Source organism: Ranitomeya imitator, chromosome 1, assembly GCF_032444005.1.
Source record: "Ranitomeya imitator isolate aRanImi1 chromosome 1, aRanImi1.pri, whole genome shotgun sequence".
Lineage (NCBI taxonomy): Eukaryota > Metazoa > Chordata > Amphibia > Anura > Dendrobatidae > Ranitomeya > Ranitomeya imitator.
In genome coordinates this window covers 329,816,481-329,840,983 of record NC_091282.1, presented here as the reverse complement: position 1 = coordinate 329,840,983, position 24,503 = coordinate 329,816,481, and the positions used below count along the sequence as shown (strand labels likewise).

Below are 24,503 nucleotides of genomic sequence, written 5' to 3'. Positions count from 1 at the left end.
CATAAAAATATATTTCCATTCTGCGTTCTGTCAGCCCCCAAATGATTATCTTCATTAAAACTCACTTTCAGTGTGCTGACATTTATAGCTTTATAGGGAGTATGGGAACATGCAATTCCAATTGAAATGTAATCAGAACATTATGCACTTTACACCTCCAATCAATACAGCCCGCAATGAAATAGGTCGAGCTGATTTCAGTTTTGTTCATTTATTGCACTAATGTCTTTAAATCCTGTAGTGTGAGAGTAAAGAGAAAGATTAGCAGAGGCTTTAGAGACTGCTTTATATGAGCCTGGCACAATGTGTCAGCCACATTAGCACAGATCTCATCGCTATTGTTATTTTAGTCATTTGCTCTCAGGCTTACCATAGTATACAGGGATGTCTGAAGCCCTGATTCCTATTGATTTTTTTTTTATTCCATTATCCGTCATATTGTATTTGAGAGACAAAGAAACAGGCATTGGAAGAAGTGAATGTAAAAAGTCCTAAAAGTTTACAAGGTAAAAGTAACTGGCAGTAGAACAAAAAAAAAAACGAAAAGAAACTGTATGTCTGCATTTATGGTTAGAAGTACATAGAAATAATTTTATTTTAAATAACTTTAAATCGCTGCATATAAATTTACTATTTTACAGAACTTCATATGAAAGCTAACTAGCAAGTACCACCTAGTACCACTACTGAGTACAACCTAGGAGAGCTAGCTACAATACTCTACAAGTCACTTCCAGCCCTTTAACCCTTTCCCGAATAGGCAATTTTTTCTACTCTTCAATTTCCTAACCCTAAGGCCGGCGTCACACTTGGCGTAAGACAATACGGTCCGTATTTTACGGCCGTCATATGCTGAAAAGTCCCCAAAATAGTGGTCCGTATCTCCTCCGTAGGCAGGGTGTGTCAGCGTATTTTGCGCATGGCATCATCCGTATGTAATCCGTATGGCATCCGTACTGCGAGATTTTCTCGCAGGCTTGCAAAACCGACATACGGATATACAAGGGAACCATGTGCTCAAAAAATAATAAAAACATATATACTGTCTCTCTCTCTCTCTATATATATATATGTTAGTGAGACACATATATACATATATATATATTAATATTTCATCCAGCGCGGGATAGCTTAAAAGCCGGTAATTCAATTGCCGGCTTTTGCTATCTCCTTCAAAAACCCGACATGATTTGAGACATGGTTTACATACAGTAAACCATGTCATATCCCCCTTTTTTTTGCATATTCCACACTACTAATGTTAGTAGTGTGTATGTGCAAAATATGGCCGTTCTAGCTATTAAATTAAAGGGTTAAATGGCGGAAAAAATTGGCGTGGGCTCCCACGCAATTTTCTCCGCCAGAGTAGTAAAGCCAGTGACTGAGGGCAGATATTAATAGCCTGGAGAGGGTCCATGGTTATTGCCCCCCCCCCGGCTAAAAACATCTACCCCAGCCACCCCAGAAAAGGCACATCTGGAAGATGCGCCTATTCTGGCACTTGGCCACTCTCTTCCCATTCCCGTGTAGCTGTGGGATATGGGGTAATGAAGGGTTAATGCCACCTTGCTATTGTAATGTGACATTAAGGCAGATTAATAATGGAGAGGCGTCAATTATGACACCTATCCATTATTAATCCAATTGTACGAAAGAGTTAAAAAAACACACACACATTATTAAAAAGTATTTTAATGAAATAAACACACCGTTTGTTGTAATATTTTATTGTACGCTCAATCCACTGGCTGAAGACCCTCGCTCTGTGACAAAGAAAAAATAATAAACCAACAATATACATACCTTCCGAGGATCTGTAACGTCCAACGTTGTAAATCCATCTGAAGGGGTTAATTATTTTTACAGCCAGGAGCTCTGCTATAATGCAGCTATGTGTTGTGAATTCTGATGTCGAACTCCCTCCTGTGGTCGTGACTGGTACTTCAGCGAGTTCTGTCTATGGGCTCCCTCTGGTGGCTATGAGTGAAGCTGCTGCTTCTGAGGTTCCTTACACAGGTGACGTGGGTTGTCCTTTGGTTGGCTGCTCTATTTAACTCCTCTCAGATCGTTACTCCATGCCAGCTATCAATGTTTTTGCATTTGTTCAGTTCGCTCCTGGATCTCTCTGGTGACCTGCCTTCTCCTGCAGAAGCTAAGTTCCTGATAGGAAGTCTCCCTAAGCTAGAAGATCGTTGGGTACAGCCGGGACCAGCTGCTTGGAAAGCATCACCAAACCGCGCGCCGTAAGGATATTATTGCAAGAGAGCTTGGCTGAGTAGATTACACAAGAAGGAAAACACACAGCAAGTCAGCAGGATCTAGGAGCAACATGGCAGATGTGACAACCTACATGGTGAGCTGCAGCATGTGCTACATGTTCACAGATCGACCAAAAGAAGAATCAAATTTCACCTGTCAGAAGTGTAGACTAGTGGCCCTTTTAGAAGAAAAGGTGCGGGGTCTGGAAGAAAGAATAGCAACTTTGAAACTCATCAAAGAGAATGAAGACTTTCTAGACAGAACAGAAGCATCTCTACTGGTCACAGAAGGTGAAAAAAGTGTCAGAGAATCTCCAAAAGCAGATGAGTGGAAGCATGTGACCAAAAGAAGCAAGAAGACCATGGAGAAATCACCAACCACACAACTGAAGAACCGATATCAAATCTTTGTAGAGGATGAAGATGGCACACCTAAGGATGAAGCAATACCAGCAAGCAAAAAAGAAAAGGGCACACAGCAACAAGTGACAGCAAAAAGTACAGCCAAGAAGCAACGAAGAGTGGTGGTGGTGGGAGACTCACTACTGAGAGGCACAGAAGCAGCCATCTGCAGACCGGACATAACTGCAAGAGAAGTATGCTGCCTTCCAGGTGCGATGATCAAGGATGTGACCGATAGGATACCAAAGCTCTTCAGCTCCAAGGACGTCCACCCATTTCTTCTGATACATGTTGGCACCAATGACACGGCAAGGAAGGACCTACCGACAATCTGCAAGGACTTTGAAGAGTTGGGGAAGAAAGTAAAGGAACTGGATGCACAGGTAGTTTTTTCTTCTATCCTTCCAGTAGATGGGCATGGCACCAGGAGATGGAACAGGATCCTTGATGCAAACAACTGGCTAAGACGATGGTGCAGACAACAAGGATTCGGATTCCTGGACCACGGTGTGAATTACTTGTACGATGGACTCCTCGCCAGAGACGGACTACACCTCAACAAACCTGGGAAACACACATTCGCCAGAAGACTCGCTACACTCATCAGGAGGGCGTTAAACTAGAAGAAGAGGGGACGGGAAGAAAAACATTAGACTTGAACAAAGAAGACCCAGGAAAACATACTCAGATGGGAGGTAAGAACATTTCTAAAACAATCCACAGCGAGGAGATTGGAACAAAACAAAATCCTCTAAACTGCATGCTCGCAAGCGCCAGAAGCCTGACAAACAAGATGGAAGAACTAGAAGCAGAAATATCTACAGGTAACTTTGACATAGTGGGAATAACCGAGACATGGTTAGATGAAAGCTATGACTAGGCAGTTAACTTACAGGGTTACAGTCTGTTTAGAAAGGATCGTAAAAATCGGAGAGGAGGAGGGGTTTGTCTCTATGTAAAGTCTTGTCTAAAGTCCACTTTAAGGGAGGATATTAGCGAAGGAAATGAGGATGTCGAGTCCATATGGGTCGAAATTCATGGAGGGAAAAATGGTAACAAAATTCTCATTGGGGTCTGTTACAAACCCCCAAATATAACAGAAACCATGGAAAGTCTACTTCTAAAGCAGATAGATAAAGCTGCAACCCATAATGAGGTCCTGGTTATGGGGGACTTTAACTACCCGGATATTAACTGGGAAACAGAAACCTGTGAAACCCATAAAGGCAACAGGTTTCTGCTAATAACCAAGAAAAATTATCTTTCACAATTGGTGCAGAATCCAACCAGAGGAGCAGCACTTTTAGACCTAATACTATCTAATAGACCTGACAGAATAACAAATCTGCAGGTGGTTGGGCATCTAGGAAATAGCGACCACAATATTATTATTATTATTATTATTATTATTTATTATTATAGCGCCATTTATTCCATGGCGCTTTACATGTGAGGAGGGGTATACATAATAAAACAAGTACAATAATCTTGAAAAATACAAGTCACAACTGGTACAGGAGGAGAGAGGACCCTGCCCGCGAGGGCTCACAATCTACAAGGGATGGGTGAGGATACAGTAGGTGAGGGTAGAGCTGGCCGTGCAGCGGTTTGGTCAATCGGTGGTTACTGCAGGTTATAGGCTTGTCGGAAGAGGTGGGTCTTCAGGTTCTTTTTGAAGGTTTCGATGGTAGGCGAGAGTCTGATATGTTGTGGTAGAGCATTCCAGAGTAGGGGGGATGCACGAGAGAAATCTTGTATGCGATTGTGGGAAGAGGAGATAATAGGGGAGTAGAGAAGGAGATCTTGTGAGGATCGGAGGTTGCGTGCAGGAAAGTACCGGGAGACGAGGTCACAGATGTATGGAGGAGACAGGTTGTGGATGGCTTTATATGTCATGGTTAGGCTTTTGTACTGGAGTCTCTGGGTGATGGGGAGCCAGTGCAGGGATTGACAGAGGGGAGAGGCCGGGGAATAGCGGGGGGACAGGTGGATTAGTCGGGCAGCAGAGTTTAGAATAGATTGGAGGGGTGCAAGAGTGTTAGAGGGGAGGCCACAGAGCAGGAGGTTACAGTAGTCAAGGCGAGAGATGATGAGGGCATGGACTAGGGTTTTTGCAGATTCTTGGTTTAGGAATGTGCGGATCCGTGAAATATTTTTGAGTTGGAGGCGGCAGGAAGTGGAAAGGGTTTGGATATGTGGTTTAAAGGAGAGATCAGTGTCAAGGATTACCCCAAGACAGCGGGCTTGTGGGACTGGGGAGAGTGGGCAGCCGTTTACTGTAATGGATAGGTTCGTTGGGGAGATCGCGTGAGATGGGGGAAAGATGATGAATTCTGTTTTGTCCATGTTAAGTTTTAGAAATCTAGTGGAGAAGAAGGATGAAATAGCAGACAGACATTGAGGGATTCTGGTTAGTAGGGAGGTGATATCTGGTCCAGAGATGTAGATCTGTGTGTCGTCAGCATAGAGATGATACTGAAAGCCGTGAGATTCTATGAGCTGTCCCAGGCCAAAGGTGTAGATGGAGAAGAGCAGGGGTCCTAGAACTGAACCTTGCGGGACTCCGACAGATAGGGGGCGAGGTGAGGAGGTGGTGTGTGAGTGGGAGACGCTGAATGTACGGTCAGTTAGGTATGATGAGATCCAGGATAGGGCCAATTCTGTTATGCCAAGGGATGAGAGGGTCTGCAGCAGCAGGGAATGGTCCACTGTGTCAAAGGCAGAGGACAGGTCCAGGAGGAGGAGGACAGAGTAGTGTCGCTTGCTCTTGGCTGTTAATAGGTCATTGGTGACCTTAGTTAGGGCAGTTTCAGTGGAGTGGTGTGACCGGAAGCCTGATTGAAAGCGGTCGAAGAAGGAGCAGGAAGATAGATGGGAGGACAGTTCAATATGGACATGTTGTTCCAGTAGTTTTGAGGCAAAGGGGAGAAGTGATATAGGGCGATAGCTAGATACAGAGGATGGGTCAAGAGAGGGCTTTTTGAGGATAGGTGTGATTGTGGCATGTTTAAAGCTTGAGGGGAAAATGCCAGTTGTTAGTGATAGGTTAAAGAGATGGGTTAGGGTTGGGATGAAGACTGTGGTGAGGTTTGGGATGAAGTGGGATGGGAGTGGGTCAAGTGCACAGGTGGTGAGATGCGATCTTGAGAGTAGAGTGGAGAGTCCGTCTTCTGTAATGGTGGAGAAGTTGGTTTTGGAGGTGGAGGGCTGGGTAGTTGGGAGGAAGGGTTCTGGGGGTTGTTTACTAAAATTGTCTCTGATGTTCTCAATTTTCTGCTTGAAAAATGAGGCGAAGTCTTCAGCTGAGATGAGTGGGGAGGGAGGAGGTGCTGGGGGACGGAGGAGAGAGTTGAAGGTGTTGAATAACTGTTTGGGGTTGTGAGACAGGGAGGATATGAGAGATGAGAAGTAGGTTTGTTTTGCTGTGGCGAGCATGGTTTTGAAAGCAGTGAGGGACTGTTTGAATGCGATGAAGTGCTCGATGGAGTGGGATCTTTTCCATCTGCGCTCAGCAGCTCTGGAAGCTCGCCTCAGTTCTTTTGTCATGCTGGTGTGCCAGGGTTGTCTGTTGATTTTGCGAGCTTTGGTATGTGTGAGAGGGGCAAGAGATTCCAAAGCTGCAGCTATTGTGGTGTTATATAGAGCGGCAGCATCATCCGCATTGTGTAGGGAGCTTATGTCTGTGAGAGGGAGGAGGGATTCAGAGAGTGAGTGAAGATCAAGGTGTTTAAGATTTCTGCGAGGGTGAGAGAGTTTGTGGGGTGGGGGTTGTAGACAAGGAGTGGAAAGGGAAGAGAATGTAAGTAGGTTGTGGTCAGAAAGAGGAAGAGGTGAGTTTGAGAGGTTGGATAGGGAGCAGAGGCGGGTGAGAATGAGGTCCAGTGTGTGACCATCTTTGTGGGTGGCTGTAGAAGACCATTGAGTGAGGCCAAAGGAGGAAGTGAGAGATAGAAGTTTAGTGGCAGCTGAGAGGGAAGTGTCAATGGGGATGTTGAAGTCGCCCATGATGATAGTGGGGATGTCGGCGGCGAGGAAGTGGAGTAGCCAGGTGGTGAAGTGGTCGAAGAAGGTGGTGGCTGGCCCTGGGGGACGGTAGATGACAGCCAGTTGGAGGTTGGAGGGGGAGTAGATGCGCACAGAGTGCACCTCAAAGGAAGGGAGGATAACAGAGGGTGGCAGTGGGATTGGGGCGAAGGAGCAGTTATCTGACAGGAGAAAACCAACTCCTCCGCCATGCTTGCTGCTGGGGCGGGGTGTGTGAGAAAGGTGGAAGCCACCGTAAGAGAGTGCCGCAGGGGTGGCTGTGTCAGAAGGGGTGAGCCAGGTTTCAGTGATGCCGAGGAAGGAGAGTTTGTTATTGATAAAGAGGTCATGGATAAATGGAAGTTTATTGCAGACAGAGCGTGCGTTCCATAGTGCTCCAGATAGGGAAATTGGGGGAGTGGGGGCAGGATGAATGGGTATGAGGTTACTGTGGTTGCGAGGACGTGTAGAGGATCGTGGCAGGGGATTAGAAATGAGTGTGGGGATGTGATGAGGAGGGCCAGGATTTGGGGATATGTCGCCAGCAATGAGGAGCAGCAGACAGAGCGTTAGAAGGTGTGAGCTGGATAGGTCATGATGTGGCCGTGTGTGCCTGGCGAGAAAGGATTGTATGTGGAGGAATAGTTCTGTGGAGGAGGTGAGATGACTGGGGAGGATGGAGGGAGAAATGACTAGTTCTTTACTGGGTGGAGGGACTACAGGAGATAGGAAGAAATAGAGTAGTATGGGGGTGAATGTGAAAAGAAACTGAAACATTATAGTGGTTTTCTATTCCTTTACCTTCCAGTCAATTCCAGTCCAATTCTAGTCTAATTCATAGCAATTAAAAAACTGCAATTTAAAAATGCAATTTCTAAGATGGTCAGACACGTCTGGTCAGACTCATGGCTATGAATTTATGGGCACCTAAGGGCTCACAGCTGAGAGGGAGGATGTGGGCGTGTGTGTCTAGAGCACATGTTCACAGTTAAGCCAGGTCATAAAGAGGGGGTGGGGTAGATGGCCACTCAGGTATGCAAGCAAGAAGCAAGGGAAGTGAAATACGAATGGATAGAAAACAATGGGTAAGCAAAGCATACCAGGTGGGAATTATATGCAGTTCACATAAACACACATTGCAGGAAAGGCAGAGTAGATGGACAGCAGCATACCAGGTGGGAATTATATGCAGTTCACATAAACACACATTGCAGGAAAGGCAGAGTAGATGGACAGCAGCATACCAGGTGGGAATTATATGCAGTTCACATAAACACACATTGCAGGAAAGGCAGAGTAGATGGACAGCAGCATACCAGGTGGGAATTATATGCAGTTCACATAAACACACATTGCAGGAAAGGCAGAGTAGATGGACAGCAGCATACCAGGTGGGAATTATATGCAGTTCACATAAACACACATTGCAGGAAAGGCAGAGTAGATGGACAGCAGCATACCTGTGGGTAGACAAAACAGCTTGATTAGAGGATACAGGTGGTGATGAGGATGATGAAAGTACAGCAGTGATGAATGCTCAAATGCCCCATGGAATTCTAGTCTAATTCATAGCAATTAAAAAACTGCAATTTAAAAATGCAATTTCTAAGATGGTCAGACAATATTGTGCAGTTTCACCTGTCTTTCACTAGGGGGACTTGTCAGGGAGTCACAAAAACACTGAACTTTAGGAAGGCAAAGTTTGACCAGCTTAGAGATGCCCTTAATCTGGTAGACTGGGACAATATCCTCAGAAATAAGAATACAGATAATAAATGGGAAATGTTTAAGAACATCCTAAATAGGCAGTGTAAGCGGTTTATACCTTGTGGGAATAAAAGGACTAGAAATAGGAAAAACCCAATATGGCTAAACAAAGAAGTAAGACAGGCAATTAACAGTAAAAAGAAAGCATTTGCACTACTAAAGCAGGATGGCACCATTGAAGCTCTAAAAAACTATAGGGAGAAAAATACTTTATCTAAAAAACAAATTAAAGCTGCCAAAAAGGAAACAGAGAAGCACATTGCTAAGGAGAGTAAAACTAATCCCAAACTGTTCTTCAACTATATCAATAGTAAAAGAATAAAAACTGAAAATGTAGGCCCCTTAAAAAATAGTGAGGAAAGAATGGTTGTAGATGACGAGGAAAAAGCTAACATATTAAACACCTTCTTCTCCACGGTATTCACGGTGGAAAATGAAATGCTAGGTGAAATCCCAAGAAACACTGAAAACCCTATATTAAGGGTCACCAATCTAACCCAAGAAGAGGTGCGAAACCGGCTAAATAAGATCAAAATAGATAAATCTCCGGGTCCGGATGGCATACACCCACGAGTACTAAGAGAACTAAGTAATGTAATAGATAAACCATTATTTCTTATTTTTAGGGACTCTATAGTGACGGGGTCTGTTCCGCAGGACTGGCGCATAGCAAATGTGGTGCCAATATTCAAAAAGGGCTCTAAAAGTGAACCTGGAAATTATAGGCCAGTAAGTCTAACCTCTATTGTTGGTAAAATACTTGAAGGGTTTCTGAGGGATGTTATTCTGGATTATCTCAATGAGAATAACTGTTTAACTCCATATCAGCATGGGTTTATGAGAAATCGCTCCTGTCAAACCAATCTAATCAGTTTTTATGAAGAGGTAAGCTATAGGCTGGACCACGGTGAGTCATTGGACGTGGTATATCTCGATTTTTCCAAAGTGTTTGATACCGTGCCGCACAAGAGGTTGGTACACAAAATGAGAATGCTTGGTCTGGGGGAAAATGTGTGTAAATGGGTTAGTAACTGGCTTAGTGATAGAAAGCAGAGGGTGGTTATAAATGGTATAGTCTCTAACTGGGTCGCTGTGACCAGTGGGGTACCGCAGGGGTCAGTATTGGGACCTGTTCTCTTCAACATATTCATTAATGATCTGGTAGAAGGTTTACACAGTAAAATATCGATATTTGCAGATGATACAAAACTATGTAAAGCAGTTAATACAAGAGAAGATAGTATTCTGCTACAGATGGATCTGGATAAGTTGGAAACTTGGGCTGAAAGGTGGCAGATGAGGTTTAACAATGATAAATGTAAGGTTATACACATGGGAAGAAGGAATCAATATCACCATTACACACTGAATGGGAAACCACTGGGTAAATCTGACAGGGAGAAGGACTTGGGGATCCTAGTTAATGATAAACTTACCTGGAGCAGCCAGTGCCAGGCAGCAGCTGCCAAGGCAAACAGGATCATGGGGGGCATTAAAAGAGGTCTGGATAGACATGATGAGAGCATTATACTGCCTCTGTACAAATCCCTAGTTAGACCGCACATGGAGTACTGTGTCCAGTTTTGGGCACCGGTGCTCAGGAAGGATATAATGGAACTAGAGAGAGTACAAAGGAGGGCAACAAAATTAATAAAGGGGATGGGAGAACTACAATACCCAGATAGATTAGCGAAATTAGGATTATTTAGTCTAGAAAAAAGACGACTGAGGGGTGATGTAATAACCATGTATAAGTATATAAGGGGACAATACAAATATCTCGCTGAGGATCTGTTTATACCAAGGAAGGTGACGGGCACAAGGGGGCAATCTTTGCGTCTGGAGGAGAGAAGGTTTTTCCACCAACATAGAAGAGGATTCTTTACTGTTAGGGCAGTGAGAATCTGGAATTGCTTGCCTGAGGAGGTGGTGATGGCGAACTCAGTCGAGGGGTTCAAGAGATGCCTGGATGTCTTCCTGGAGCAGAACAATATTGTATCATACAATTATTAGGTTCTGTAGAAGGACGTAGATCTGGGGATTTATTATGATGGAATATAGGCTGAACTGGATGGACAAATGTCTTTTTTCGGCCTTACTAACTATGTTACTATGTTACTATGTATTTGTTCACTGTTTTCTTGTCCAGCTGGTTTTCATGATTTTGTCTTGCTAGCTGGAAGCTCTGGGATGCAGAGTGGTCCCTCCGCACCGTGAGTCGGTGCGGAGGTCTTTTTTGCACACTCTGCGTGGTCTTTTGTAGGTTTTTGTGCTGATCGCAAAGTTACCTTTCCTATCCTCTGTCTATTTAGTAAGTCTTGCCTCCCTTTGCTGAAACCTGTTTCATCTCTGCGTTTGTGACTTTCATCTTTACTCCCAGTCAATATATGTGGGGGGCTTCCTTTACCTTTGGGGAAATTCTCTGAGGCAAGGTAGGCTTTATTTTCTATCTCTAGGGCTAGATAGTTCTTAGGCTGTGACGAGGCGCCTAGGTCTGGTCAGGAGCGCTCCACGGCTATTTTTAGTGTGTGTGATAGGATTAGGGCTTGCGGTCAGCAGAGCTCCCACATCCCAGAGCTCGTCCTGTATGAGGTTTAACTATCAGGTCATTCCGGGTGCTCCTAACCACCAGGTCATAACAGTACAGCTGGCCCAAAGTATCAATGCATCTCAATAGAGGGATAAGAGAACTTCTGAGACCATTTTTTTTTCTTTGCACTGTGTTTTGTCTTTCTTTTCCCCTAGACCTTTGGGTGGTTCAGGACACAGGTGTAGATATGGACATTCAAGGTCTGTCCTCTTGTATGGATCATCTCTCTGCAAGGGTACAAAACATTCAAGATTTTGTGGTTCAGAATCCTATGTTAGAGCCTAGAATTCCTATTCCTGACTTATTTTCTGGGGATAGATCTAGGTTCTTGAATTTCAAAAATAATTGTAAACTGTTTCTAGCTTTGAAACCCCGCTCCTCTGGTGACCCCGTTCAACAGGTAAAAATTATTATTTCTTTGTTGCGTGGTGACCCTCAAGACTGGGCATTTTCCCTTGCGCCAGGAGATCCTGCATTGTGTGATGTTGATGCATTTTTTCTGGCGCTTGGATTGCTTTATGATGAACCTAATTCAGTGGATCAGGCAGAGAAAATCTTGCTGGCTTTGTGTCAAAAGTGGTTTACTGTCAAAAGTTTAGAAAGTGGTCTGTGCTTACTCAGTGGAATGAATGTGCCCTGGCGGCAATTTTCAGAAAGGGTCTTTCTGAAGCCCTTAAGGATGTCATGGTGGGATTTCCCACGCCTGCTGGTCTGAATGAGTCTATGTCTTTGGCCATTCAGATCGATCGGCGCATGCGTGAGCGCAAAGCTGTGCACCATCTGGCGGTATTCTCTGAGCATAGGCCTGAGCCTATGCAGTGTGATAGGACTTTGACCAGAGCTGAACGGCAAGAACACAGACGTCGGAATGGGCTGTGTTTTTACTGTGGTGAATCCACTCATGCTATCTCCGATTGTCCTAAGCACACTAAGCGGTTCGCTAGGTCTGCCACCATTGGTACGGTACAGTCTAAATTTCTTTTGTCCGTTACTCTGATTTGCTCTCTGTCGTCCTATTCTGTAATGGCATTTGTGGATTCAGGCGCTGCCCTGAATTTGATGGACTTGGAGTTTGCCAGGCGCTGTGGTTTTTTCTTGGAGCCCTTGCAGTATCCTATTCCATTGAGAGGAATTGATGCTACGCCTTGTCCAAGAATAAGCCTCAGTACTGGACTCAATTGACCATGTGCATGGCTCCTGCACATCAGGAGGATATTCGCTTTTTGGTGTTGCATAATCTGCATGATGTGGTCATTTTGGGGTTGCCATGGCTACAGGTCCATAATCCAGTGTTGGATTGGAAGTCTATGTCTGTGTCCAGTTGGGGTTGTCAGGGGGTACATGGTGATGTTCCATTGCTCTCAATTTCACCTTCCACTCCTTCTGAAGTCCCTGAGTTTTTATCAGATTACCGGGATGTATTTGAAGAGCCCAAATCTGGTGCCCTACCTCCTCATAGGGATTGCGACTGTGCTATTGATTTGATTCCTGGTAGTAAGTTTCCTAAGGGCCGTCTGTTTAATTTATCTTTGCCAGAGCACGCTGCTTATCGGAGTTATGTAAAGGAATCCTAGGAGAAGGGTCATATTCGCCCGTCGTCGTCACCATTGGGAGCAGGGTTCTTTTTTGTGGCCAAGAAGGATGGTTCTTTGAGACCTTGTATTGATTATCGCCTTCTTAATAAGATCACAGTCAAATTTCAGTATCCTTTGCCGCTGCTGTCTGATTTATTTGCTCGGATTAAGGGGGCTAGTTGGTTCACCAAGATAGATCTTCGTGGTGCGTATAATCTTGTGCGAATTAAACAGGGTGATGAATGGAAGACGGCATTTAATACGCCCGAGGGCCATTTTGAGTACCTGGTTATGCCATACAGGCTTTCTAATGCTCCATCTGTGTTTCAGTCCTTTATGCATGACATCTTCCGAGAGTACCTGGATAGAATCATGATTGTATATTTGGATGACATTTTGGTCTTTTCGGATGATTGGGAATCTCATGTGAAGCAGGTCAGATTGGTGTTCCAGGTCCTTCGTGCGAATTCCTTGTTTGTGAAGGGGTCAAAGTGTCTCTTTGGAGTTCGGAAGATTTTGGATTCTCGTGTTTCGAGACGGAAACTCCAGTACCTGGTCAAGTGGAAGGGTTATTGTCAGGAAGATAATTCATGGGTTTTTGCCTCTGATGTTCATGCTGCCGATCTTGTTCATGCCTTTCATTTGGCTCATCCTGATCAGCCTGGGGGCTCTGGTGAGGGTTCGGTGACCCCTCCTCAAGGGGGGGTACTGTTGTGAATTCTGATGTCGAACTCCCTCCTGTGGTCGTGAGTGGTACTTCAGCGAGTTCTGTCTATGGGCTCCCTCTGGTGGCTATGAGTGAAGCTGCTGCTTCTGAGGTTCCTTACACAGGTGACGTGGGTTGTCCTTTGGTTGGCTGCTCTATTTAACTCCTCTCAGATCGTTACTCCATGCCAGCTGTCAATGTTTTTGCATTTGTTCAGTTCGCTCCTGGATCTCTCTGGTGTCCTGCCTTCTCATGCAGAAGCTAAGTTCCTGATAGTCATTATTTGTTCACTGTTTTCTTGTCCAGCTGGTTTTCATGATTTTGTCTTGCTAGCTGGAAGCTCTGGGATGCAGAGTGGTCCCTCCGCACCGTGAGTCGGTGCGGAGGTCTTTTTTGCACACTCTGCGTGGTCTTTTGTAGGTTTTTGTGCTGATCGCAAAGTTACCTTTCCTATCCTCTGTCTATTTAGTAAGTCTGGCCTCTCTTTGCTGAAACCTGTTTCATCTCTGCGTTTGTGACTTTCATCTTTACTCACAGTCAATATATGTGGGGGGCTTCCTTTACCTTTGGGGAATTTCTCTGAGGCAAGGTAGGCTTTATTTTCTATCTCTAGGGCTAGATAGTTCTTAGGCTGTGACGAGGCGCCTAGGTCTGGTCAGGAGCGCTCCACGGCTATTTTTAGTGTGTGTGACAGGATTAGGGCTTGCGGTCAGCAGAGCTCCCACATCCCAGAGCTCGTCCTGTATGAGGTTTAACTATCAGGTCATTCCAGGTGCTCCTAACCACCAAGTCATAACATCTATGCTCCTGACTGTAAAACCCCAGCGAATGAATGGAAACTAGGTCAATGACCTGTAGTTACCTTCATTCGCGGTGAGGCGCCCTCTACTGGATGTCCTTTGAGCGTGGGAAAAATTCAGAAAAGTTCCCAGGCTCGAGTTCATATGAGCACAACCAGCAGAGGGTGCCTCACCGTGAATGAAGGTAACTACAGGTCATTGACCTAGTTTCCATTCATTCGCTGGGGTTTTACAGTCAGGAGCATAGCTGCATTATAGCAGAGCTCCTGGCTGTAAAAAAAATTAACCCCTTCAGATGGATTTACAACGTGGGACGTTACAGATCTTCGGAAGGTATGTATATTGTTGGTTTATTATTTTTTCTTTTTCACAGAGTGAGGGTCTTCAGCCAGTGGATTGAGCGTACAATAAAATATTACAACAAACGGTGTGTTTATTTCATTAAAATACTTTTTAATAATGTGTGTTTTTTTTAACTCTTTCATACAATTGGATTAATAATGGATAGGTGTCATAATTGACGCCTCTCCATTATTAATCTGGCTTAATGTCACCTACAATAGCAAGGTAGCATTAACCTTTCATTACCCCATATCCCACCGCTACATGGGAATGGGAAGAGAGTGGCCAAGTGCCAGAATAGGCGCATCTTCCAGATGTGCCTTTTCTGGGGTGGCTGGGGGCAGATGTTTTTAGCCGGGGGGGGGGGGGGTTGGGAATAACCATGGACCTTCTCCAGGCTATTAATATCTGCCCTCAGTCACTGGCTTTACTACTCTGGCGGAGAAAATTGCGTGGGAGCCCACGCCAATTTTTTCCGCCATTTAACCCTTTAATTTAATAGCTAGAACGGCCAAATTTTGCACATACACACTACTAACATTAGTAGTGTGGAATATGCAAAAAAAAGGGGGATATGACATGGTTTACTGTATGTTAACCATGTCTCATATCATGTCGGGTTTAGGAAGGAGATAGCAAAAGCTGGCAATTGAATTACCGGCTTTTAAGCTATCTAGCGCTGGATGAAATATTAATATATATACACATATGTGTCTCACTGACATATATATATATATTGTAGTGTTTCACCCACTACGTGTCTTGGGGGACACTCGCTTTGCATGGGATTAAAGCACTCGGGCACGGTTTTCTATCAAAATACAGTCTTTACGGTTTATTTCGCACAACATAAACCACATCCACAGGAACTTAGTAACAGCTTGAACAGTATCTGGACGTAATCAACTTTACCACAGTTCGTCTCTGACCCCGGTCAGCATTACACACGGTTTTCAGACCGTTACCCATTGGCAACCTTCATGGGTTCCTGGACACCTCTTGGGCTCAGAGGTGCCCCATACACAATGTCTCTCACTCTGACCTCTCCCAACACATGGGAGCGTGCATGTGTGGCTAGTTTGTCCCACCCATCTCACACAACTAGCCTAGTAAATCTCTAAATCTCCATTACAACTATACAAACTCTTGAGGGACTACAGGTCCCAGAACAACAACATTGCATCAGACTTACCACGCAGACTCCCTCTGCGACACATATCAGCCATTCACAACACTGCCAGTCACTGTCTCACTACCATTATCACAACAGATATGCCTCCATGCATATCCCAAGGAGCACACACAGCGCCCCCTAGCTGCCACAGGGGTCACTATACTACAATATATATATATATACAGTGGGGCAAAAAAGTATTTAGTCAGTCAGCAATAGTGCAAGTTCCACCACTTAAAAAGATGAGAGGCGTCTGTAATTTACATCATAGGTAGACCTCAACTATGGGAGACAAACTGAGAAAAAAAAATCCAGAAAATCACATTGTCTGTTTTTTTAACATTTTATTTGCATATTATGGTGGAAAATAAGTATTTGGTCAGAAACAAACAATCAAGATTTCTGGCTCTCACAGACCTGTAACTTCTTCTTTAAGAGTCTCCTCTTTCCTCCACTCATTACCTGTAGTAATGGCACCTGTTTAAACTTGTTATCAGTATAAAAAGACACCTGTGCACACCCTCAAACAGTCTGACTCCAAACTCCACTATGGTGAAGACCAAAGAGCTGTCAAAGGACACCAGAAACAAAATTGTAGCCCTGCACCAGGCTGGGAAGACTGAATCTGCAATAGCCAACCAGCTTGGAGTGAAGAAATCAACAGTGGGAGCAATAATTTGAAAATGGAAGACATACAAGACCACTGATAATCTCCCTCGATCTGGGGCTCCACGCAAAATCCCACCCCGTGGGGTCAGAATTATCACAAGAACGGTGAGCAAAAATCCCAGAACCACGCAGGGGGACCTAGTGAATGAACTGCAGAGAGCTGGGACCAATGTAACAAGGCCTACCATAAGTAACACACTACGCCACCATGGACTCAGATCCTGCAGTGCCAGACGTGTCCCACTGCTTAAGCCAGTACATGTCCGGGCCTGTCTGAAGTTTGCTAGAGAGCATTTGGATGATCCAGAGGAGTTTTGGGAGAATGTCCTATGGTCTGATGAAACCAAACTGGAACTGTTTGGTAGAAACAACTTGTCGTGTTTGGAGGAAAAAGAATACGGAGTTGCATCCATCAAACACCATACCTACTGTAAAGCATGGTGGTGGAAACATCATGCTTTGGGGCTGTTTCTCTGCAAAGGGGCCAGGACGACTGATCCGGGTACATGAAAGAATGAATGGGGCCATGTATCGTGAGATTTTGAGTGCAAACCTCCTTCCATCAGCAAGGGCATTGAAGATGAAACGTGGCTGGGTCTTTCAACATGACAATGATCCAAAGCACACCGCCAGGGCAACGAAGGAGTGGCTTCGTAAGAAGCATTTCAAGGTCCTGGAGTGGCCTAGCCAGTCTACAGATCTCAACCCTATAGAAAACCTTTGGAGGGAGTTGAAAGTCCGTGCTGCCAAGCGAAAAGCCAAAAACATCACTGCTCTAGAGGAGATCTGCATGGAGGAATGGGCCAACATACCAACAACAGTGTGTGGCAACCTTGTGAAGACTTACAGAAAACGTTTGACCTCTGTCATTGCCAACAAAGGATATATTACAAAGTATTGAGATTAAATTTTGTTTCTGACCAAATACTTATTTTCCACCATAATATGCAAATAAAATGTTAAAAAAACAGACAATTTGATTTTCTGGATTTTTTTTTCTCAGTTTGTCTCCCATAGTTGAGGTCTACCTATGATGTAAATTACAGACGCCTCTCATCTTTTTAAGTGGTGGAACTTGCACTATTGCTGACTGACTAAATACTTTTTTGCCCCACTGTATATATATATATATATATATATATATATACCTATTCTATGTGTACACATTTATTCCACCTATTCTATTGTAAGCTGTCAGTGTGATTTTACTGTACACCGCACTGAATTGCCGGCTTTTCTCGCTAACACTGCTGCGTATTTCTCGCTAGTCACACTGCTGGTCCGTGTGTAATCCGTATTTTTCGGGCCCCCATAGACTTGCATTGGCGATTTTTTTGCGCAATACGGTGACAAATGCAGCATGCTGCGATTTTCTACGGCCGTAGAAAGCCGTATAATACGGATCAGTAAAATACGGCAGATAGGAGCTGGGGCCTAGAGAATAATTGGGGCGTGTGTAATGCGTGTTTTACGGACGTATTTAATGCGCTCATACGTCCGTAAAACTCGCTAGTGTGACGCCGGCCTAATTCCAAGACATGACTTTTTAAAAAAAATTTCTGCCAATAAAGCCACATGATAGTTTGCCGTTTTGCAAGCAGAGATTTAGTCTTGAATGATATCATTCATTTTACCATGAAATGTGCTGGAGAATTAGAAAAAAATACAACTACGGTAATATATCAAAAACTGCAATTCTGCCATTGTTTTGGGGGTTTGTTTTAAAGATATTGTTTGTGCAGTAGAAAAGACTTGGCAAAATTATTCTTACACACTGTATGATTATTGTGATATTTACCCCTTAATCCCATATGATGTACTATCCCGTCAAGGTGACCTGGGACTTAATTCCCAGTGACGGGATAGTACGTCATATGCGATCGGCCATGCTTACCGGGGGAGCGCGGCCGATCGCGGCCGGGTGTCAGCTGACTATCGCAGCTGACATTCGGCACTATGTGCCAGGAGTGGTCACGGACCGCTCCCGACACATTAACCCCCGGCACACTGCGATCAAACATGATCGCAGTGTTCTGGCGGTACAGGGAAGCATCGCGCAGGGAGGGGGCTCCCTGCCTGCTTCCCTGAGACGATTGGTACAAGGCTCACCTTGAACCGAGCGTCTCCTCCCTGCAGTACCCGGACCCAAAATGGCCACGGGGCTACTTCCGGGTCCTGCAGGGAGGTGGCTTACCAAGTGCCTGCTCAGAGCAGGCGCTGGTAAGCCAGGAGCAGTGCATGTCAGATCGCTGATCTGACATAGTGCTCTGCAAAGTGTCAGATCAGCGATCTGTCACTATACAGTGATGTCCCCCCTGGGACAAAGTAAAAAAGTAAAAATAAAATATTTTTAAATGTGTAAAAAAAAAAAAAAAAAATTCCTAAATGAAGAGAAAAAAAAATATTGTTTCCATAAATATATTTCTTTATCTAAATAAAAAAAACAATAAATTTAGTATCACCGCGTCCGTAATGACCCGACCTATAAAACTGGCCCACTAATTAACCCCTTCAGTGAACACCATAAAGAAAAAAAAAAAAACGAGGCAAAAAACAGCGCTTTATTATCATACCGCCTGAACAAAAAGTGGAATAACACGCGATCAAAAAGACGGATATAAATAACCATGGTACCGCTGAAAACGTCATCTTGTCCCACAAAAACGAGCCACTATACATCATCAGCAAAAAAATAAAAAGTTATACTCCTCAGAATAAAGCGATGCAAAAATAATTATTTTTTCTATAAAAGTTTTTATCGTATAAAAGCGCCAAAACATAAAAAAAGATATAAATGAGCTATCGCTGTAATCATACTGACTCAAAGAATAAAACTGCTTTATCCATTTTACCAAACTTGGAACGGTATAAACGCCTCCCCCAAAAGAAATTTATGAATAGCTGTTTTCTGGTCATTCTGCCTCACAAAAATCGTAATAAAAAGATCGATCAAAAGATGTCACATGCCCAAATATGGTACCAATAAAAACGTCAACTCGTCCCGCAAAAAACAAGACCTCACATGACTATATGGATCAAAATACGGAAAAATTATAGGTCTCAAAATGTGGTAACGCAAAAAATATTTTTTTGCAATAAAAAGCGTCTTTTAGTGTGTGACGGCTGCCTATCATAAATATCCGCTAAAAAAACAGCTATAAAAGTAAATCAAACCCCCCTTCATCACCCCCTTAGTTAGGGAAACATAAAATTTTTAAAAAAAATCTATTTATTTCCATTTTCCCATTAGGGCTAGGGTTAGGGCTAGGGTTAGGGCTAGGGTTAGGGCTATGATTAGGGCTAGGGTTAGGGCTAGGGTTATGGCTAGGGTTAGGGTTAGGGCTAGGGTTAGGGCTAAGTTTAGGGCTAGGGTTAGGGTTAGGGTTAGGGCTTGGGTTAGGGCTAGGGTTAGGGTTAGGGTTAGGGCTTGGGTTAGGGCTAGGGTTAGGGCTAGGGTTAGGGCTAGGGCTAGAGTTAGGGTTAGGGCTAGGGTTAGGGCTAGGGTTAGGGCTAGGGTTAGGGCTAGGGTTTGGGTTAGGGTTGGGGCTAGGGTTAGGGCTACAGTTAGGGTTGGGGCTAAAGATAGGGCTGGGGCTAAAGTTAGGGTTTGGGTTGGGGCTAAAGTTAAGGTTAGGGCTACAGTTAGGGTTGGGGCTAAAGTTAGAGTTAGGGTTGGGGCTAAGGTTAGGGTTTGGATTACATTTACGGTTGGGATTAGGGTTAGGGGTGTATTTAGGGTTATGGTTGGGATTAGGGTTAGGGGTGTGTTTGGGATAGGGTTTCAGTTAGAATTAAGGGTTTCTACTGTTTAGGCACATCAGGGCTCTCTAAACGCGACATGGCGTCCGATCTCAATTCCAGCCAATTCTGCGTTGAAAAAGTAAAACAGTGCTCCTTCCCTTCCGAGCTCTCTCGTGCACCAAAACAGGGGTTTACCCCAACATATGGGGCATCAGCATACTCAGGACAAATTAGACAACAACTATTGGCATCCAATTTCTCTTGTTACCCTTGGGAAAATAAAAATTTGGGGGGCTAAAAATACATTTTTGTGGGAAAAAAATGATTTTTTATTTGTGAAACACTTGGGGGTTCAAAATTCTCACAACACATCTAGATAAGTTCCTTGGGGGGTCTAGTTTACAAAATGGTGTCACTTGTGGGGCGTTTCTACTGTTTAGGTGCATCAGGGGCTCTGCAAATGCAACGTGATGCTTGCAGACCAATCCATCTAATTCTGCATTCCAAATGGCACTCCTTCCCTTCCGAGCTCTGCCATGCACCCAAACGGTGGTTCCCCCCACATATGGGGTATCAGTGTACTCAGGACAAATTGGACAACAACCTTTGGGGTCCAATTTCTCCTGTTACAAATACAAAACTAGGGGCTACAATATAATTTTTGTGGGAAAAAAAGAATTTTTATTTTCACGGCTCTGCGTTATAAACTGTAGTGAAACACTTGGGGTTCAAAGCTATCAAAACACATCTAGATAAGTTCCTCAGGGGGTCTACTTTCCAAAATGTTGTTACTTGTGGGGGTTTCAATGTTTAGGCACATCAGGGGCTCTCCAAATGTGACATGGTGTCCCATCTCAATTCCAGTCAATTTTGCATTATAAAGTCAAATGGCGCTCCTTTCCTTCCGAGCTTTGCCATGCACCCAAACAGTGGTTTACCCCCACATATGGGGTATCAGTGTACTCAGGACAAATGGCACAACAACTTCTGTGGTCCAATTTCTTCTCTTACCCTTGGAAAAATAAAAAATTGGGGGCAAAAATATCATATTTGTGAAAAAATATGATTTTTTATTTTGACAGCTCTGCATTATAAACTTCTGCGAAGCACTTGGTGAGTCAAAGTGCTCACCACACATCTAGACAAGTTCTTTAGGGGGTCTACTTTCCAAAATGGTGTCATTTGTGGGAGGTTTCAATGTTTAGACACATCAGGGGCTCTCCAAATGCAACATGGCGTCCCATCTCAATTCCAGTCAATTTTGCATTGAAAAGTCATATGGTGCTCCTTCCCTTCCGAGCTCTGCCATGCGCCCAAACAGTGGTTTACCCTCACATATTGGGTATCGGCGTACTTAGAACAAATGGCACAACAACTTTTGGGGTCCAATTTTTTTTCTTACCCTTGGGAAAATAAAAAATTAGGGGCTAAAAATCATATTTGTGAAAAAATATGATTTTTTATTTTGACGGCTCTGCATTATAAACTTCTGTCAAGTACTTGGTGGGTCAAAGTGCTCACCACACATCTAGATAAGTTTCTTAGGAGGTCTACTTTCCAAAATGGTGTCACTTGTGGGGGGTTTCAATGTTTAGGCACATCAGGGGCTCTCCAAACGCAACATGACGTCCCATCTCAATTCCAGTCAATTTTGCATTGAAAAGTCAAACGGTGCTCCTTCCCTTCCGAGCTCTGCTATGTGCCCAGTGGTTTACCCCCACATATGGGATATCAGCGTACTCAGAAGAAATTGTACAACAACTCTTGGGGTCCAATTTCTTCTCTTACTCTTGGGAAAATAAAACAAGTTGGAGCTGAAGTAAATTTTTTGTGAAAAAAAGTTAAATGTTCATTTTTTTTAAACATTCCAAAAATTCCTGTAAAACACCTGAAGGGTTAATAAACTTCTTGAATGTGGTTTTGAGCACCTTGAGGGGTGAAGTTTTTAGAATGGTGTCACACTTGGTTATTTTCTATCATATAGACCCCTCAAAATGACTTCAAATGAGATATGGTCCCTAAAAAATATTGGTGTTGTAAAAATGAGAAATTGCTGGTCAACTTTTAACCCTTATAACTCCCTAACCAAAAAAAATGTTGGTTCCAAAATTGTGCTGATGTAAAGCAGACATGTGGGAAATGTTACTTATTAATTATTTTGTGTGTCATAGCTCTGTGATTTAAGGGCATAAAAATTCAAAGTTTGAAAATTGCAAAATTTTCAAAATTTTCGCCAAATTTCCATTTTTTTCACAAATAAACGCACGTTATATCTAAAAGATTTTACCACTGTCATGAAGTACAATATGTCACGAGAAAACAGTGTCAGAATCGCTAAGATCTGTTGAAGAGTTCCAGAGTTATAACCTCATAAATGGACTGTCAAAATTGTAAAAATTTACGTGCAAACCATCCTTGGGGCTTAAGGGGTTAAACATGTATGGTTTTTTTTCATCAAAACGTGAAAACATTTTTGGACAACAATTGTTTTGTGCTGACAATTTCTGACACTTGTAACTTTATTTTTTTGTCAATGAAGCTGAATGAGGGTTTTTTTTTAGCTTGGTAAGCATATGATCTTTTGAACTTTATATTGCATGTTTTAAGGGAGGCACAACAGCTTTAAGAAAAGCAATTTTGTCATTCAGATTGTTTTTTCTACTCATGGCTTTTACATGTTCAATCATTTCATAATTGGATAGACTTTTACAGATGTAATGATACCAGACAGGCTTTTTTTAATTTTTTTATTTTGAAGAGGTGAAAATGGGAGTATTTAAAATTACATTTTTTCATGGGTTTAAAAACCTTTTAATATTTTTTACTTAGTTTTTAGTAATTTTCAGGGACTTGAACTTGCAACTATTTGATCACTTGTTATATACACTACAATACAACTGCATTGAAGTATTTTGTTAAGATGGGAGCCATCCACAATGTTTGCTAGATGTTAAACAGTACTGTACTGTCTTGTATGTAGTTGCATCTCTCAACACCGTATGTCAGCTGGATTGGGAGAGTACAGTATATCTGGACAACCATTTTAAGTAATATATTCTACTAGATTGATGCCTTCTTCCTATATATGATAAAATAATGTATTATATTATTTACCATATTCTGTAATAAAAATGACAATATTAATCCTGTGTGCTATATTGTCATGCATTGTTTAGTCAAGACATCTCTCCTTTATATTTGGCTTCCAGTGACTACGTGAAGGACTTGTTTTTGCCTCGAGTTAAATTTCCATTGATTTGTCGCTCCATTGCTGGAATGGAAGGAAAGTCTCAGCAAGCCATGCAGAGAGTTAGCTGTGTGAGGAAGACTTTTGCTAGCAGCTTTGCAGCAGTAAAGAGGAGATCAGTGTGTGCCCAGATCAAGCTTCAAATGGTGAGTTTGCCTTATAATGCATATTTTGAGACATTCATTTGTTTGTTTATGTTTCTGAATTATGTGCGTTTTCAATGATATTTAATTGCTATAAGCCATTGTTATCCTGATGAAGACAAATTCACAGTGAAACATATCATGTGGGGCTTATGTGATAAGTCTTAACAATTGAAGTACATGTACCTGGTACAAGTAGGGTGGTGTGTACTACAGACATACCATCAACTTAATTATTGCAGCAACAGGAGAGTTGAGGAATAGGGTTCTCAATTACGTAACAATATAATATATTGATACATCATTTTAAGTCATAAACGCTGTAGCTGACTCTATGTTTTGCTGACAGCCTCAACTATGCATATACAGCCAAAAATAATGCATGGCAGAGCAAACTGTGACTCCGTCTGCATCATTATTGTCAATGGCCCTGTTGACACATGCTCCCAAATCTAATTTGAAGGGTTTGATCATTAGCCCTGATGTAGCCACTGAACAGTGGTACACGTTATCTAATCCAGCCTTAGGTTCACAGTTAAATTCTAATATCTACTGATAAGATTATAAGTCTTTACTTTTTTTTATAGTAAGCCAATGATTGAAAATTAAAGTTTCCCATATTCTCTGTAGTTTGTACTGTGCATGATAAATGTTAATGTAAAATAAGTATTAGTCATGAGAAATATTGAGTGATGAAGTAGAATCATAGAATCATAGAATGGTAGAGTTGAAGGGACCTCCTGGGTCATCTGGTCCAACGCCCTGCTCAAAGCATGATTCACTAAATCATCCCAGTCAGATGTTTGTCCAGCCTCAGTTTTGAAGACTTCCATTGAAGGAGAACTCACCACCTCTCATGGCAGCCTGCTCCACTCATTGATCACCCTGTCAAAAAGTTTTTCTAATATTTAATCTGTGTCTCCTCCCATTCAGTTTCATCCCATTGCTTCTAGTCTTTCCTTGTGCAAATGAGAATAAAGATGATCTGTTACAGCCCTTGAGATATTTGTAGATAGCTATTAAGTCTCCTATCAGTCTTCTTTTTTGCAACTAAACATTCCCAAATC

General features: G+C 43.0%; 1 protein-coding gene across 1 annotated transcript in view; it reads left to right on the top strand.

Moving 5' to 3' along the window:
- The window catches only part of MYO18B (myosin XVIIIB), a 1,113,366-nt gene that overhangs the window by 334,612 nt on the left and 754,251 nt on the right, over positions 1–24,503 (top strand). Inside the window, exon 19 of the mRNA XM_069750613.1 lies at positions 23,256–23,439. Within this exon, the coding sequence (XP_069606714.1) occupies positions 23,256–23,439 (184 nt within the window). The remainder of the gene's footprint in view (positions 1–23,255; positions 23,440–24,503) is intronic.